The following is an 18,962-nucleotide window of genomic DNA, read 5'->3' as shown; positions in this document are numbered from 1 at the left end:
GGAACCGTAGTAAAAATAAGTCGGGCTCCTCAAAGCGTGTTACTAATTTCTCCCTTTATTTTTTTAATCAAGATATATGCAGGTGCATCTTAGATTAGATTTATTTTATTTTATCATGACATACACGTTTCAAACACCAACATCTTCCTTCCACAACCAAATCTTGTAAGGACTAATTTGTGCAATGCACGAATAATGAGCAAAACTCTTTTTTTCTCTCAATGTGACGAGTACCATAGTGGAATTGTGTATCATAATCAGTATTCGGTGTTGATTTAGACATCATAAGTCTGGTTATTTTCCACACGTGATTAATCGTCACGCCTGCTCGAGCAGTGGCAAGGGCTTACCGAGGTGACCTAGCACTTTCAGCTTACCAAGAGTTGCAACAGCGTACACGTGACTAGACAAAGTCAGTCTTCACTAGTGAAAGAGGCAACCCTCATAATTTGCAAAGTCAAATTTGGGGGTTTTACGTGCCAAACCAACGACGGGCATCTGGCACGCCCCAGCGGAGGACTGAAAATTAATTTGGACCACCTGGGGACCTTTTGACGTGCAACCAAAAGCTCGGTTACACGGCGCCTCCTCCGCAATAAGCCTCCGTCAGATTGCGGGCACCTCGGCCGGGATTCGAACCCGCCACATGGGGATTCGTAGGCCGGTGCTCTCACCTCGGAGCCACCGAGGCGGCTATCATAATTTGCAAAGCTTTGACAGCGATGATTGGCCCTCTCCACAGTATGTGGAAATGCAAAAACACACGGACATTTCTTGAAGCAGAGGGGCGGCACGATACCGACCTGGCGTTGAGTTCCACGACGTTGTAGCCTGCGTGTCTTGCGATGACGTGAGCGAGGGTCGTTTTTCCGAGACCAGGAGGGCCGTACAAGAGCACCACCTGCACGTTTTCACGTGTGGGAACGTTAGAAAATTGACAATAGTCAAGGTATACACATCAAATGTAACACGTATAACAATATTTTGCATCTCCCACAAAAATGCTGCAAAATATAAATGTTTTGCAGGCTGAATCAAGACAAGATGTGAGGTGACAGACTGACCTTTTGTTGGGGCCTCTTGTGCTCGTCCAACTCCTGAAACAAAACCACAATTAGACGAATGCAGGATTGAACAAACTATGAGAAAGGAAGCACGAGGCCAAATGAAATAAACAGCCTAAATAAAACTACTATTTTTCGCCGAAACTTGCACATCATGGTAACACGCCAAATGCAATGCGAGAGAGTGAAAATGACTGACTCGTAGCGAATTCTATTTCTGATGCTCCCCAAACCGAGTAAAATGTCATTCCGGGTCCAATGGAGGCCAGAGTATGTTAAAATTGGGTCAGAGTTACACTAGATCTTTTTTTTTTATTGCAACTTTCATGGGATAAAATGCCCACAGATCAAATGATCCTTGGGCTGTGTTTCCAGGCTATAATCTATAAAAAGATTTAAAAAAAACATAAGCAACATTGTCTCATAAAGGTGACCAAGAATACTACTATAATATTCGCGACTCCAGCGAACTATAGGGGGCGTGCTGGACAGGCAAAATGGCGGACGAAAGGAGGTTGTTTTCGCTGTTGAACACGCAAACGGCCATAAATTTCTTGTACTGCTGCGTATAATCGGTGTGACATATAAAAGCAAAGCGATTTTTCAACGGTAAAAACCTTCTAGTCAGTGCGTAGGAATGACATGGCAGAAACATAAAAATAATTACTGGAAACAATGTTTGTTTCTATGCTGCCTACGAGAACCAAGCAGCGATCGCATACGATAGAGTCGAAATGGCATCCTCTCTTGAGCTTCTCGGCGCTGCCGCCGTGCCGTGCGGAGTCGATTTTGCTGGAGTTGCCAATCCCAAAAGCTGCCCCACCCCTGAAAAATAACCTCCTCCTATTTTAACGCGACAGCGTTAAGGAGCTCGTGTCGCAGAAAGTCCAGCAACTCCCGCCAGCAACTGCCGGTCCCACCGGCGACGCCGGTAGGACCGGAAAATCTTGATTGGTCAATAGGATCATGACGTCACTGCCACGTGTGACGTCACACGTGGAGAGCGCAAGGTCATGTGGCATGATGTCACACGTCTGATGTCAGGTCACCATTGCAGTGATTGAGTTTGATGAAAGTGCTCTAGAAAAGGGGGGACGACTGTCGTTCAAGTATGTCATGGAACAAGAAAGATGTGAAGGAATTTACAACAATCTTGGCTACGATGAGTGAGTGTGCCAAAGTGTGGTATGTGTGACTGTCTGTAGTGAGTGAGTGAGATACTCAATGCACGTGAACGTCGAAGGAACAGGAAACTTTGTAGTGTAAACAGAACAGTGAAGTTGTGTTGTGGAATGTGAAGAAGATCACGTGTAAGAACAAACAATGAGAAGAAAGTCGTACCGTGGACAAATAAAGGAGTGTTGTGTCATGAGAACTAGGTCGTCGTGTAACTCTGAGCATGAGAAGCTAATGAGTAGGTGATGCGAACGAGGCCGGATAACACTATCGTGTTCCACTTTTAAAGGAGAAGCTTAAGCGTCCTCCCAGCTTTTTGCATGATTTCCATTTTTTTTTTTTCTTTTGTTGAAAAACACTAAAAGATTGTTTGTTTCTAGTAAATGCAGTGCCCTGGCCAGCTAAAATGGGGTTAGTTAGTTACGTTTGGAGATAAGCAAACATTGCTGACAGGTCAGGACTGGGAAAACAAGTTTGGGAGGTCACAAAATATGAAAACTAGCATTTTTAAATTTTTTCTTTTCATTTCACATTGAATGTTAGCTTACTCCTCATTTCACTCAATTTGCTCTTGCTTTTAGGAGGGCTATTTTTCAGGATATTACGGTAAATAGGCGAAGCAAAGTTCAGTGCAAACCCTACCAAGAGAAGGCTATACCGCCTCAACAGACATCTGTGGAAAAATGACCAAAGTCGGTGGGAAGACCTTACCTTGCTTTATATCTTGATAGAGCCCAATAAAACTGCACAAATTTGTTCAGTTTTTTTTTTTTTTTTTATCAATTATTTGGTTATTTTTTTCCGTCGGTACATTTGTACTCAAGATAATTAAAACTCGTCCACCTTTGTTTGCAAAAGCAATAGGGAAGCACTGCTCGACACAAAGTTGTGTTGAACCTATGACTAGATACTACAAAATAAAAATATTACAATGTTGAGGTACTTTTGAGATTGAAAAATTATTAGTGATCTTAGAAAAAAGTAAAGTTCAGTGTGCAAGGTGTAGCTAACAAACAATAAAACAACAGATCAATTGAAAAATTTTCCTACACCCACACTGAAGAATCTGCTCTCAACATTGTAAGGTTTTCACATTTAGCTACATGTTGCAAAAAAAGTTATATTTCTATCTGTCTGAAATGCTGAGATACCCTCTGCAAAATTGCAAAGAGTAAAAAAATTGTGTTCTGAGAAAGCGCCATTGTTGTGTCAACCTTCAGTGCAATTTCAACCCGCATAGGTATCACAAACCGACATTGTGGCTTAAATATTGCTCCACAAAAGAAGAAACTCGGCAGATGATAAGAAATATAGCTGCGGACTTCAAAATCACCACTTCCCAAAACTTGCCCTTTTAGAAATGTTTTGTGGCACCAAAGATTTATCTCTTCCCTTAATAAACTCATTCTACGCAACACGGCAGTGTATTACAATCTATGATATTGAGTACCAATGAAATTGGAAAGCCAGGTTCCAAAAGTTCAAAGGTAACGAATAGATACCAATCGACAAGGGAGCAATAACAAGGAAGAATACTAATGAATAAAAAAAAAAAAAGAGAACAGCAATTTTGCTCTAACCTGACTAAGTTCCGGGAGGAACTTCTTTACGAAGGTGTTGTTGCCAGTTCCTGGCTGCTGCAACTTTTCCGGATGGGGTTTGGGCTTAGGGTTACGACCGAACACCACACAGTCCCAGAGTTTCAGCCACTGGAGCAAGGTGCGATTGACCCCCTGAATAAAAAACAAAAACAAATCAAAATCAAACTTGCCATAATCAACACGAAGAGCAGGGAGAACGGTGAGAACAAGAATGAAGACTTTAATAACTTTGCGATAAACCATTATTTTGGCATAATATTTGGGTCTTCAGTTCAGTCCCGTCTTTTGGCACATTTAGCCAATTTGAAGGCAAATCAGCGACAATAGAAAAAACAGTGGAGTATCCCTTTAAAGGAAAGCAGAAGTGCGGGTATTGATCATAAAGGAGTTGGTCTATTAATACGTCGACACTACAGCAACTACGCATAACTATAGAGGCAGCCCTACGCGACTACCGTAACATCCCGAAAGATGCCACACCCCCGAAAGATAACCCCACCTCCATATTTGGTACAATTTGCAATTTTTTCAAAAACACCGAAAGAAAGCCGACTTCTAGTAACTGCAGGGCCCTAGTCAACACTGACCTCAGTAGAAATGGTTACTTAGCCACGAAGGGAGATAAGCGAACATTGCTGACTGGGAAGGGCAGTCAGTCGTCTTTGGTTCATTGCCCCTCCCTGCAATCACAAGTTTCGTAATCTGAAATTAGCATTTCTTCAACCTTTTTCTTATAGCACACCGAAAGTTAGCTTGCTCCTCATTTTCACCCGATTTTATTTCGATTTTAGATGGTCTATTTCTCAGGACATTATGGTACGAGAGCTGCGTTGCAAGCCGGTGCAAGCGGCCCTGGCAACTTAAGAAATGGTGCGAACCAGGCTCAGCCTCTCTAAGAGGTACTGAACAAAGCGAGTAGGAATAAGGGGCAAGAGAACCTACGTCATCGCTCAGGAGTTCCATGAAGTGCCGTGGCCGATACTTCTCAACCCAAAGGGACGCAGCCACGGGAGACACCACCCCGTCGACGCATTCGCTTGGCTTCCCCGCTTCGAGGCCTTCGGGAAGAGACTGGGTCGCGTGGTTTTCCACTACGCCGTCCGGTTTGTCGGGCAGCGATTTCCTCCGCTCCAACTGCAAAAGACCATGGTCCAGGGACGCCAAAAGTGTATTGCAAGTGGGGGACCTAATGCCAAATTTTGTTTTTTGTTTTTATTGTTTATGTACTTTTTTTTTTTTTTTTTTTGTACTAAATGAAACTCTGATATTAAAATCTGAGTTTCGTTTGAGAGAGAACACCATCTTAGCATGGCCCACCCCCCACCTCCCGGCATCCCTGCCACGATTGTTAGGCAAAGCAGCTCGCAAAAGACAGGGCATGTCAACTAAAAGAGTGGCAAAGAGTAGAAGAGACTCGGTTACGACCTCCTCTCGCGCTTCTGTCCAGATGTCCCAGAACGGCCGAGAGAGCAGGTTTCCTCTGTGGCTTCTAACGTGCAGATCCTGCAAGGAAGAAACTGGGTGACCATTTGGCAGGACCCGGTGGGGAATGGAAGCAGACAGACAAAGAAGCGACGAGCACACCTCGACATTGTCACACCACGTCTCGTCTCGGAGCCCCACAAACTTGAGCCGACCTTCGTGGACCCTGAGTCTTAAACTGAGGGCATATGAAGACTCGTCTGTCCAGCACGCAGCAGACGACGTCGGGGTCGACGTTCCGGCAATGTGATCCGCCTGCACGTCGTCTGGTTCGAACTGCGTCTCGCTGAAGAGTGGTTCTAACTGCGACAGGTTCTGCTGCCTAGACGGCGGACGTCTCGGGTTGGTTGTGCTCCTCTCATCTGCGTCCTCGTCCATGATCAGTTCTTGTGGAGAGTCGGGACCAAGGAAGAAGTCGTCTGCTGTCGGCTCGTTGTTCAGTTTTAGCCTCTTCCGGACGGATTCTGTGGTCATTATATTTGGAATAAATCAGAGTTAATGTGAGAGAAAAAATTTACGCCTTCAGGAAAGCTGTTACAGTTGAGATTTCAGTAGCACTTCAATAACGGAAGAATAAATTTCATTGCGGCTAGCAAGAAAAGAAAGTAGTAGATGGGGGAGAGGCAAGTTTTGGCTACTTTGGATTTTATCTAGCAAGTAAATTTTCGTTTTTTTATCTGTAAACTTTTTTACACCAAGGAAATACTTGTTTTTTTTTTGTTTTTTGTTTGGTAATATCTGTGGTATTTTTAGTCAACCCAAAACTGTATATGATCTTTGTTTTGTGAGCTTTTCTGTCAGCACTGGGCAAACATTTACAAATCGTTGTGTTTAGCACGGTGCTGTCACGAGGAGTGTGCTACTGCAATATGAAAGGTGACAATCCAGAACCTATGAAATTGGGCTTTAAATTTAACGAGATGATGTTTTTAATAGCATGTTTCTGCCACAGCGTATACAACAGTAAATAAATGACAAAATCTGCACAGACAAGTAGAGACTAGGTAAAAATTCTCATTTGCTCTACCACGGGTAAACATAACAAGGAGCCTTTCATTTCACTGGTGTTGCAATTAGTTTGTTCAATTGCAATAAATTCACATATTCAGTTTTCGAGGTTATCTATACCAGTGCATGTCGATTCTTTTCTGTCTATCACAGTCAGATTGGGGAATGACCTCTCACCACTTACCACGACCGCTCAAGGCTTCCCGTCATACGAGTTCCAAACTCGCAACTTGATGATCCAAGGTAGTACCGTAAAATACCGGGAGAGCGCCCACCCCACGTTCACTGAAAACAGTGTTAATCTAGGCATGAGCGCTTATCCGGTTAAATTGGGCACTTAACATATAACGGGCAGAATTCCCAAGTTTGGGAAATGTTAATAGTGGGCACTTGAATGAAGTGGGCGCTTCCACAGTATTTTATAGTACGCTAGCTAAAGCTAACCAATCAGTCAAATGCTAGTGCCAAAATACAACTGGTGAAAAATTTCAAGACACTGCCTACTTCACATACTCACGAAAGTGCGGTTGCAATACATGAACCTTGTTATTGGCTCTGACAGAAACTTCGAAAATTCCCCCGTACCTTGAGAAGTTGTGGCACATTTCCGGACAGTGAAAACAATCCAAACCCCGTCTCTAAAGGACTGGGAACTTGGCACATAAGGCCCAATTACAACAGAGAACAAACATTTCACCCCCAAAAAGATTGTTGTTTGAAGCAAAAGAATCCAGAAGATAAGTGACAACTCTAAGAGGAAGTGCATCACAAAGTAACACAATGAGGCTTTCCCCCTCCTCCCCCCTAAACACAAACACAAAAACGTCTCTCGGCTGTGCAACATTCACAGTTAAAATCGAATTCGGAAAAATTAATTTGGTCGGTTTTTATTTGTTTAAACCGAAAACGCAGAATCATAGCTGTACCACCGTGGTTTATGTTGTTTTTTTTGTACACTATTACTTTCCGGCTGTGACTTTGGCTAATTATTATATTTTACCTTTCTCTATTCTATAGGCTCAATTTCATACTCAATGCACAACACTGTCAAAGCCTCTGACGTGAGGGTGTGGCATGGTCATGCGGTTCATTTGCATGTGTTCTCGTACAGATGAGGTGCTAGATGAAGCCATGTGCTCGTGCCAACAGCTTTGACAATGTTTAAGTTGACAAAGGCTGAAAATTAATCTGAATCTAAAATGTCAATATAGAAAAAGTCCAAATGGCAAAGTTTTTTTAATAGCAGAAATTCCATGTTCTTCGAAAATTCAGTTGCAATATGAAAAAATAACATTGCTTTTTGCACCTGATATGTGCGTTATGAAAAAGTAAAAAATAAATAGCTCATCTCAGATGCCTATATAAAGGCAGAAGAGATATAGGTAGATTTCTTCACTTCTAAGCCCCACAGGATAGAAGAAAAAAAATTTATATGGACTTGAAATAACTTACGGAGGGAGGGTGTGGGTGTTCGTGGAGGACAGTCGTCAACGAGCTGATCAGACATTCTCTTTGCTGAAATGGTTGTCGTCGTGCGTGGAGTATCGGAGTCCAGGCCATCGTCTCGCCCTAACAACACCCGCTCCGTCGGCAAAGCTGGCTCATGCGCTGGTGGAAAAACAAACCAAACAAAAAAAACAGTACAGGTACATTAGTTTTATGGTTTCCATCCTGCACTATGGCAGACACAGAATATGCATCAAAGTTGCAAACCTACGATTGATGCGAATTCCACTACACCATCACTGTGCATAATTTTATACTTGCGTGTTGAACGGTGTTGGCTCTTCGGCCATTGTGACGTATAAAAGTCCCTCGATAAAATTCCACATCAAGGGGTACCTTCAGACGGAGCCTCGGATTTACAATGCTGGGTACGTGACTTGCGTGAACACGAAATCAGCCTTAGTCTATATTCCTGAGCGTGTTGTTAAAGTATAGTAGATAACAGAAAGAATAAAACATAAAAAGGATGAAACACAGACGAGTACTATCGGGGAAAAATGAAATGCGAACAGAGGAGCGCGTGGCTCGCGGTACAGGCTGCGCCGCCTGGAAGTGAGCCTAGGGGCGAGGGTGCGTGGCCTACTTCGATGTGTTCACGCCCCTCGATTGGCGCTCCCCCAGCTTCGGCAGTGCGCCTCTCAGTGCACTGAAAGCTGTCACCACTATCTTTGCCTGCTCGGCGCTCGGCGAGTGCAACGAGCTTCTTTGCACCGCACGCGCTGAGCCAGCAAAGATGGCGGTGAGAGCTTTCAGCGCACTAAGAGGCGCGCTGCTGAAGCTTGGGGAGTGCAGAGGGAGGGGCGTGAACACGTCGGAGTAGACCACGCACCCTCGCCCCTAGGCTCACTTCCAGGCGGCGCAGCCTGTACCGCGAGCCACGCGCTCCTCTGTTCGCATTTCATTTTTCCTTGATAGTACATTCTTTACACTCGCAACAAAGTCTATTCCATGAAGAGCGATCGTCCCTTCCCCCTCGCATTCCTAGGGAAAGGGGGAAAGACAGAGGCAGAGGGGGGAAGTCAGAAGAAGGAAGGACGGGTGGAAAGGGCTGAGGGGTGTGTCGACTTGTTGGGGACGGGCCGCTCACCAAGGTCATCTAGTCACCCCGGAAAGCTCTAGGCACACAAGATCCATCTCTCTATCGGAGAGGGCTAGTGAGGGGGAAAAGACATTGATGCCGGAGTTTTTTTATTGCAAATGATTCAATTACTTCCCTCCCAAATCTCTGAGGATGGCACCCAAGGATGCGCGTTTTCCTGAACCTAGGCGCACATCCTCCGCATGTGCTGCTATCAGGTGTACCGAACTCTTGCTGGGATCAGCGACCTCTCGGAAGTGCTATCGGAGGGGGTCATTTAGGCTCCAGCCTGTTAGCCCGATATATTCTCCTTCACAAGAGAAAGGGATGGAATAGATTCCCTCTCTCCGGCAGGAAAAAAAAACTGCTTTTCATGTTTGTTGGTGCAGCGGTGCTTTGTCCTCTCTTTCATTCTTTCTGTTATCCAGCATTACTCTTTTCCTGCACTTTACTCATGCACGTTAGTGTGAGTGATCAAATTTTATGCACTCACGTCACATCAACTGTCATGTGACGGCCTTGCTGCTAAGCGCTTGCCTTCTGCAGTAAGCATTTAGCACCACCAAATTCATTTTACTCGACAAGAACAAGTAGGACTGACCACCAGCATGACGCGATGGAGTCACATGCAAGATAATGGCCCATGAGGAGGGGTGTAGCACAATTATCCCACGTGCAAAATCCCTGCCGCAAAAGCCGCACGTCATTAGCCCCATGTTTCTAAAACCCCGCGTTCAATTACCCCGTCCCGTATTTCTCTTGTGCCAAAAGCCCCGCCCTCACTGCCACCCTCTTTGCGCTTCTACCAGCATTGTTCTATGTCTTAACCTAATGCGTAGAGAGTCTACAAAGGGTCTTTTAAGTTAAGAAACTACAAAATAAGGTTAACTTGAACCACAGAGAAACTTAGAATGACATACAAATTACGATGGCCAATTGCCAAAAGTCAAATTTGGGGGTTTTACGTGCCGAACCTACGACGGGCATCTGGCACGCCCCAGCGGAGGACTGGGGATTAATTTCGACCACCTGGGGATCTTTTGACGTGCAACCGAAAGCTTGGTTAAATGGTGCCTTCTCCGCAATAAGCCTCCGTCATATTGTGGGCACCTCGGTCGGGATTCGAACCCGCCACCTGGGGATCTGTATGGCCAATTGCATAAGTCTGCATAACCAGCGATACACTCTTCTGTCCTAAAGGTATACTCAGACATAGAAATATAGAGTTTATCTATGTAGATGGATAAAAATATTTTTGTTTGTCAAGGAAGAATAGAACTAGTGTTTGGTGCTGTATAGTAGTAAGTATGGTGCCACAAACTGCATGTGAACAGTTTTGACAGAACCCACTTCGCCAGAACTGTGAATCCGCGCGTGCTTCAGAGTCGACGAAAGGTTTGGTTCAATGGATATTCATAAAGACTAACTTGAAATGTCTTGCCAGTGACTGATGTTTTCTGTTTGTTCTCACTTGTAACGCCACAAGACGTGAATGTGTATAGCGTAGGCCTGAAGAACGAGAAGCTCTATCCAGTTGCTCTTTGAGTCCCGGGTACGGCATGATTATGTTACACAAACTCGCATGCATATTTCCCGTCTCTTAGTTAAAGAATGCTCCGCCCTCGCGCTTAGGACCAGGCCACTCGACACGGGGAATTCGCGTCATGGGCTTCGGAAACTGGGGCTTTTGAAAGCGGGGCAAAAAGGTCAGGGCGTTTGCCGCGGGGCATTTGACACGGGTCTTCTGACATCGAATGCTTTCGCGCACCACCCGTGTGGGGTGTACTGGGTGTACCAACTCCACACTGGTCAATTTGAAACCAGCCGGGCTGTCAGCAGTATACGAAAAGAAACTGGCGATCGCGCGTTCATGCTAACGTCGAATCTAAATGTACATAACAAGACAGACTATGCAGTATTTAATACTAGTAAACGTGGGCGGCAACTCACAATGTAGCTCGTCCGCCAACTCGAGCTCGTCGGCGTAGAGGTCTTCGTACTCGTCGTAAAAGTCGTCGTCCATCTCTCAATGTGTTGGCTTCTGCGGGCGAGATTCGTTAGTTAAAACGCGGTGATACGCTTCATGGTGAAGCCAGGAACGCAGAATTCAAGGAAATGTAGAGAAAACTCCAATAAAGGAAAGTTAAATTAAGTTTTGTCTGGGTAAAAATTGAAGTGACCGCTAGCCCGCTAGTGTTGAGGTGTTGACATGAAAAGCGCGCGTTAAATCGGCTGAAATCAGCCCCGCCACCGGTAACCCTCATATTTGGTAATAATAACATATTAGGTTGTATTTATTATCTTAAATTATGTCACAAGTTTAAACAATAGCTTGTTAAGACAAATTTTAGGTTAGTTAAAAGGAAACTAGTCCACTTTAAATGGACGAGATCAGGACATACCCAGATGTGCGGTTGGCAACGTTGTGACGTCTCTTTTTGATTTTTAAATTTTCTTGGGTGAGTTCATGTTTTAGTCTTCCGTTCCGTATGCGTTAACCTTGCCACAGTTTCCGACAGCTAATGTTTAGAGTTTAAACGTATAATTATTAATCAGAAGCTTCAATTTACCATGTCGACTTTGTATGTCTAGCAACCCGCCGATCCCCCACATTACTATTGTTCGAGACCGGAATCGGTACTCCTGAGTGTCGCCAGCGTTCTTCACAGCTTGTCCGTAGATTTTGAAATCGCAGCTATCCTAAATATAAACACCATCCAATGTTATGGAGTCATTCCTATGTTCGTTTGCTCCAGGTTTCGCCAGGCATATTTTGTTTGTAGCGAACTATTCTTAGGTCGCGATCGGCGGTGCTACCCAAAACATATTTCGAGTCGTAGCGGTAGAAGTCCACAAATGAGCCTTGACAGGTTGCGAAAAACCAGACTGCTTGATTTGCACCCAGCATACTCCAACCTTAGTTAATTTGTTTGGATGCAAACGCCGTATCTTAGTACCTACATGTTTATTCAGGCCCTCCTGAAACTCCGAGCGTAAGTGGTTGCTTTGCTGTGCCCGACACCACCATGGGTCTCGTTTTCACTATAAATTGCATATCCTTTCACCTTTTTCACAAATTATAATTCCACCCAAATTTTTTTTAAACTCTCTCTCATCTTTTTCGAGATGTCAATTCTACATACTACACGGTTCTTTGATGCGCCATGCTTTGCCGTATCCTATCCCAGGGGCCCTATGTTGATTTTCTTCATTCTTGTCCAGCTCGCTTGCACCTTTGCATTTTAATTGCACTATAATCATAGCCCTATGTTGCACGTTTTGGACTTCCACGGCGACTACGGAGAAGGAAGTGACGTCAACAACGCAGCAAATGCAGATTGGATGTTGACTAATCTCATCAATCAACATCCAATCTGCATTTGCTGCGTTGTTGACGTCACTTCCTTCTCCATAGTCGCCGTGGGAGCATGGTGGCTAGCCACCCTAGTGGGAGTCCAAAACGTGCAACATAGGGCCCCAGGTTTACAACAACGAAGAGGGACATTGAGGGCAAACAGACAACACAGGCTTTCAACTTGTATCTCGTTAATTCATGATCAAAACCATAGGCCCCTCCCCCGCCCCTCTCCCCCCTTTTCTAAATTACCATTCTACCCAAAGTACTGCAAAACACTCATTCAACTTTTCTTGATATACGTCAGTCCTACACTTGTCCTGTTCTTGCATGCAGCAGCTTAGTCGTGATCACGTAAAGTTCAACTCTGTGCATGACCCTAGCATTAATTTTGTCTGAGCTTGACACTAGATTGAGGGTGACACATAAATTAACTTGGGGCAGCTGTCCAATGGCCTGTCAGCACAGTTACCATGGGCATGACATTGGTGCTTTCTAGTGTTTTTCTCAGATTTACGAGCATAAAATGTTTCTGCTTGGGATACTTCTCAGGATGAGGACATTTCACCACACCACTAGTTTTTTGATGACAGCATTTTTGTATGCAAGAGAGAAATTGAAAAACCGCCTGTTCCTTCTTCATCCTAGCCGTGTCGCACTCAGTGTGCCTTATGGACTATGTGTGTAACGATACTTCAGAACCTGGTTGCCGAAGGAGTAGCCACATGGCACAGCCTTCTGGACCTCCCCCCGGCTGGAAGAGCCACCCTACTCTGCTCTGCCTGAAGGACCTCGACGAGAGGGTCTCCTCACGGCTGTTCCTGGCCTCTGCGGCACACTCCCCCTGGGGCCACCTGCGGCCCTCCTTGATGCTTCTGGAGTACTCTGCTCACGGCATCCCTTGGCTCATGGGCACATGCTCCCTCATCTGGTTCGTCAGTGACAGAGACTCTGAGGCATTCTATGTCAACCTGCTCTTGGGTGAGGGAATTGCATCGCCTCTGGGGTGCAGTGGTGGTTGATGCTGCTACCACCAATGCCTCACAATTGTCTTCATCCACTTTCTTTCTTTTTTGTAAACTAATGACTGTGCTGCCTATAATTCTGCTACAGATAACCTAGATCTTTGAAAGCTACTCTGGTTGTGTACTCTTTTTGTTTTTGTTGAACAGATTATTAATCATTACACATAGCTGCTTAGTTTTAGTATTATTTTTTATTTTTGCCCTTATTCACACTTTTCACCCCCATTCAACTCTTGAGTTTGGACTAGCCTCTGATGCAATAGGAAATTAATATTTGTTTTATTCAAACATATAATTATGTGCTTCTCAGACACAATTATGGAGAATGGTGCTGAAATTTTATGAACATTCTCACCCTGGTTGTTTCCTTCCTAGAACTTTTTCATCCTCCCTAAAAGAATGATAAGATGGTTTTAAAGCAAGTGTTGATTGTGGAGTCGAAAACTTGATCGTGCAAGGACTCAAAAATTCAATGGTTTTGGGTTTTGCGGCGGCTTTGAATTGGTAAATGCAGGTTTTGAAGATTCGTGTCTAGCTGAAAGTGAGAGGCATATTGGGATATTGTACTGCGCCACATGTCAAGTGTAATACATGGCAATCTTAAAATGCTTTCCGCATCCTTGTATGGCATCTACAGCAAGATACTAGCTCAGAACAAAATTAAAAGCAGTGGAAGGCCTTCTTTAGAAGCATATACATAGATTTCACGAATTTTAAATGTAGAAACAACCAGGCTACCTTCCAGTTCTTTGTAAAGTGTTCTATAATGTTGTGGTATGCTGCAGTCGCCAACTAGCAGCTCACTTTCCAATACGTCAGTTTTGCACTTTTCCGCTTTCATAAACACTCTGCTTACAACTGAGCACGGGGCACTGACAACGACGCTTACCTAGGCCGATACGAAACCAATAGAGAATTATATATATTGTTGGCCTGATTTTTTACACGAATGTAACAAGTTACGCTTGTAGTCACTGCAATTTCACCATAACTTGGGATATGTACCCTTTTTTTGACAAGCATATTTTATGATTAGTAAAATTTTGCTTCCTCTTCCTTCCTTCCAGCCCTTATACTGGATCTCATCGCCGTCGGCTGCATCAAGGCCATCGCCCGGCGCAAACGTCCCCCTGCGAACAAAAACGACATGTTCGTCACAGTGTTGATGGACATGCACTCCTTTCCTTCGGGTCACGTGTCCCGCGTTGTTCTTCTATCCTGCATTGTGCTTTACCTCACCTCGCTCTTTGGGCTCTTTAAATTCGTCTTCCTCATCTGGTGCCTTGCGTTGGCGGCTTCACGGGTGCTCCTTGGGAGGCATTACGTTGGAGATGTGTGCGGTGGCGCCATCCTAGGACTAATCGAGTACTACGTCATCACAGGCATCTTCTGGATGAACACAGAGACTGCCCTGGCCTTTGCGTCCTACTTTACAACATTTGACAGCCTTCACGGTGGGATTAACGAGGTCGAGGTTTGACCGCCTGGTTCATTTGAAGTTGCGAGTCTCAATTCGTGTTACAAGAAGGACGAAGTTTTATGCTGGTAACATGATCAAACGGTGGAACAAATATGCGCCCGGTGGCGCATGCCGGACGCCATAAATATGGTTCTGGTTTGGGACATTGGCTGGCATGGTCACTCTTTCATGATCCCATCCTCGTCCTTTCATGATCCCATCCTCGTCGCCAAAATGTGGTGCTTTCGGTGGCACCGCAGAAAAGTGATCATGCTGGCCAATTGTGTTCTAAACCAGGATGCTTTTTTACTTCAAAACACAAACAAAGAGAAATGTGTGATAATGACTGATATTGATGAACAACCTGCTGCTGCAGTTGGTGATGATGAGGGAAATGGTTCCAACATGTAATCAAGAATACAACTTGGCTCTCTTTTGCAGAGTGTCATGTCCGTTAGAAATTGTAACGAGGAGACACCAGGTTACGCAGCTGCTAACCCATGCTGGCTTGGTTTGTGGAAACCTGAGTGGCACGGGTGAATTGTCACACTATTGTGCTCCTTGTTATGCTAACATTATTGCCTACATGGCTGTGAAGTGGTCGGAGTGTTGAATTTGAACAATGGGAGGCTGCTTGAACCTGATCAAGATTGAGGAAAGAATAAACATGTAGGACAAAGACAACACAACCAAACCTTTCTGAAAGATGTGGTTGTGTTGTCTTCATTCTACATCTTTATTCTTTCTTCAATCTTGGCCTGCACCAACACACTCTTTGTCTATTAATATGTAACCTGATCACTGTCAGTGTTGCTGAGGTGTGCAGAGCGGTGAATTAATGTTGGTGTTGATCTGCCAGGCAGAAACAGCATAAAATCATTTATGCCGTTTCTAATGATCTTGTCAAAATCATTAGTCCCTGCTGAAAATACTTCCCTGTTTCTATTTTTGTTCCAGAATATTTCACCTTTTCTCAACTGTGCTATTGAGAAATTGTTGAAGTTAGGTGATGAAAACATTTTAAAAACCCAATTATCTAGGAAATTAAAAAAAAAAAAAAAAGTTTGGAGAAACAGCTAGGCTTTCTTTACCACATAGCAATAGCAGTCACATTGTGCAATTTGTGTAGTTGCTTGCGCGTTTTCGCGCGCCTCTGACGCCCTACTGGAAAGTATTTAAAATGATTGGTTTAATTAGGTGTACATTGGCATTCAAAATCTGGAAATAGCTACCTTACGATGGACCGCACCGGACGTTACGAGCCATTCTAGCCTACCAAACTCCGTCGGCGTATCATGTGACTACTCCACGCGTCGCTGCGCCTCTCCCTAAGGTTATCTGTAGGGGTGTCGCAAAATTTTGTTGAACCGGATTGTTAGGTCGAACTTTCGGGGTTCGACTGGATCGAACCTGCAAACTTTTCAGCAGATTCGACTTTGTGGACAGTGTGGCCAGACATTGATACAAGCATGTCTAGGTTTGGAGAATTCTTTTTTATGCAAAGGGTTATTTTATTTTATGAACAGTTACAATTATAAGAAACCAATTCTAATCACTGAAGAAGTTAATAACTTAGTTTTTACAGCCGAGCCGTTAAGGGCCAGGTTCCCCAGGATCATGTCCAAGTACGTCGACACAAACCTACCTGGACAGCTACCGCCATCTATAAGCGACGGCGGCAAGCACACAACTAGTATGGTTTCCGCCGTCGCTCGTAGATGGCGGCAACCTTTCCAGCTATAATAGAAGTAGGGGTGTCGCGAACTGGCCGAGGTTCGAGTTCGACCAGGTTCGACTTTTTCGAACTTTTCGTGGAAATTTCGACGAACCTTGTTCGACTCGTGTGCGCATGCGCGACAGGTTGGCCAGTTGGCTTCGAATTGGATGGTAATAGCTAAGGGATGAATTGAGGGCACCGCTGATTGGTTATTTCAGTTAATACAGTACAAAAAAATTAAGTTATTAACGTCTTCAGTGATTAGAAATGGTTTCTTTTAATTCCAACTGTTCATAAAATAAAATAACCCTTTGCATAAAAATAAATTCTCCAAACTTAGACATGCGTTTATCGAGGTCTGGCCACACTGTCCGCAAAGTCGAACCGGTCGAATCTGGTGAAAAGTTTCGAAGGTTCGTCGAACCCCGAAAGTTCGACCTAAAAATCCGGTTCGACAAAAGTTCGCGACACCCCTAAATAGAACAATGGATAGTTGGGCGGGTTGGTGGGAGTAATGTTGGTGGGAATTCATCGTAGGGAACAGTGCGAAAAACAGACGACGACGAAGAAGAAGCACGCAGTGTATTGAGTACAGCTCCGCTGGTGTTCCTTCTTCAAAAGAGTGGAAGGTGATCTACTCAGCGTATGCTATTGGAGGTGATAAAAATATGAAAGTTTGAACATGTGACCAGTGGCGTCACGAGGGTCAGCGGCACCCGGGGCGGCAGCCCGCCGCGACACCCCCCTGAGCGCTGCACCCAGGGCAGGGGGGTAAAGGTGGGTGAGGAGGAGTGGCAAATCCCGTGCGCCGACACCCGGGATCCCGAGTGAAAGATCGCAAAAGACAGCGACAGAGCACGAGAGAAAGAAAGCAACATTGCCAGCTGAAGGACGGCAGTCGCATTGGTAAACGCGAAGAGTGAAAACTCTCAGCAATATAAACTGATAATTTAACGTTGCAAACTAAATTCTAAGCTATTTTAAGGTTTATAAAAAGCAGCATACTCATTACGCTGCATTAACTTCCCTTCTGTCGAAATCTCGGAAATCTGGTGGTGGCGCAGTTTCGTATTCCCACCCGCGCCCCACCGGCGAAGCCGGGTATATGGTTTAGTTTAGCGTTAACGCGAGGCCGTACATCCAGGGGCGGATTTAGAAGGGGGGTCCGGATGTCTTGACCCCCCTCTTGATTTCTGCATGTGTAAAATTTAGGGCGTGAAACGAGAGAGGGGGAGGGAGTTCCTGAACATTGGGTACGCTGACCAACAGCTGACCCCCCCCCCCCTCAGGAAATTCCTGCATCCGCCCCTGCGTACATCTGCGCGCTATGCAAAAAGAAAGCTTCGAAAGGAACGCGAATATCCACCGGTAAGTTTGTGGATTGTTGAAGTTCACGAAACTGCTCTGATGATGTAACCGTGTTTGGGACCCCGAGGGTCCGCCTGCATGCTCCGCCGCTTGCGGCAGCCAGAATGTATGGGAAAATGGCGGACCTTTTCCTCTAGAGTTAGTATGATGGAACTTAACCCGAGACTGGGGTAGAACCAGAAACTTAAAAGTAGAAGGGACAGAGACAAGTGAAGAAGAGAATGTCTCAAACGCAGCTAAAAGATTTATTTAGTCCCATATCCTTATATACTCACAACCACAAGGACACCCAAACACTCAACATGCCCCTTTCAAAGACACAACACACCAGGAGAAAAAAAAAAAAATCCAAAGACAACAATGCAAAGAAACGCCCCCTCATTATTTTTTTTATTTTTTTCTCCTGTGTGTTGTGTTTTTGAAAGGGGCATGTTGAGTGTTTGGGTGACCTTGTGGTTGTGAGTGTATAAGGATGTGGGACTAAATAAATCTTTTAGCTGCGTTTGAGACATTCTCTTCTTCACTTGTCTCTGTCCCTTCTACTTTTAAGTTTCTGGTTCTACCCCAGTCTCGGGTTAAGTTCCATCATGGTAAATATCCACCAGCTCGCCTGTACTTTAACCGTTTTTTCATTAAGAGTTAGTACGTATGATCTCTATGACCCAGGGTGGTCCGCCCCCCTTGTGACGCCACTGCATGTGACGCAAGCTAGATAAAAAAAAAGTTTGTGAGTTTACCTTTACCTAAGCCTAATATTCATCAAACTAAACTGATTGTGGGCGCCTGTAGCATTCAATTCACTGAAGAAGAAGAAAAAAAAGGGGGGGGGGGGGGGCATCATTTTAGTCTTAATGACAATAATGTTGATGAATGTGGACGTCGGCTCATAAAGATTTATTTTTCTTTTGCATCTTTTAATTTTGGTAACGTCATGTGGTCGAACTTTCGCATTTGTTAGCGTCACATTCTCACGGAGTTTCAGCTCTCTGTGATGCGTACTTATGCGGGCCGAAAAGCTGGTTTTCATTTTCTTGATCAAACCCGGTAGGTAGATAAATATATATTAAAAGTGGGTGGTAATATAACCGTGTGTTAAATCAGTAAATAAAGGTTAATTTTACTA

General features: G+C 44.6%; 2 protein-coding genes across 2 annotated transcripts in view; one reads left to right on the top strand and one right to left on the bottom strand.

The window, feature by feature from the left end:
• LOC8043331 (chromosome transmission fidelity protein 18 homolog) overlaps positions 1-11,099 on the bottom strand; it is a 30,008-nt gene extending 18,909 nt beyond the window's left edge. The window contains exons 1-8 of the mRNA XM_029974983.3: positions 10,866-11,099; positions 7,784-7,939; positions 5,426-5,787; positions 5,267-5,344; positions 4,784-4,975; positions 3,821-3,973; positions 1,065-1,097; positions 804-901 (exon numbers count right to left, since the gene is read on the bottom strand). Of these exons, the coding sequence (XP_029830843.2) occupies positions 804-901; positions 1,065-1,097; positions 3,821-3,973; positions 4,784-4,975; positions 5,267-5,344; positions 5,426-5,787; positions 7,784-7,939; positions 10,866-10,938 (1,145 nt within the window). The 5' untranslated portion in view covers positions 10,939-11,099. The remainder of the gene's footprint in view (positions 1-803; positions 902-1,064; positions 1,098-3,820; positions 3,974-4,783; positions 4,976-5,266; positions 5,345-5,425; positions 5,788-7,783; positions 7,940-10,865) is intronic.
• Positions 11,100-11,370: 271 nt separating this feature from the next.
• LOC8043330 (phospholipid phosphatase 6) lies at positions 11,371-15,646 on the top strand. Its single transcript, XM_002416213.4, has 3 exons — positions 11,371-11,908; positions 12,970-13,251; positions 14,363-15,646. Exons 2-3 carry the CDS (start codon positions 12,996-12,998, stop codon positions 14,773-14,775), a joined length of 669 nt encoding a protein of 222 aa, XP_002416258.3. The 5' UTR covers positions 11,371-11,908; positions 12,970-12,995; the 3' UTR covers positions 14,776-15,646.
• Positions 15,647-18,962: the final 3,316 nt, after the last annotated feature.

The sequence above is a fragment of the Ixodes scapularis genome, unplaced genomic scaffold (genome assembly GCF_016920785.2).
Source record: "Ixodes scapularis isolate PalLabHiFi unplaced genomic scaffold, ASM1692078v2 PGA_scaffold3__209_contigs__length_174095766, whole genome shotgun sequence".
NCBI lineage: Eukaryota > Metazoa > Arthropoda > Arachnida > Ixodida > Ixodidae > Ixodes > Ixodes scapularis.
Note: the sequence above shows the minus strand (reverse complement) of the source record. Positions and strands in the feature narration are given on the sequence as shown.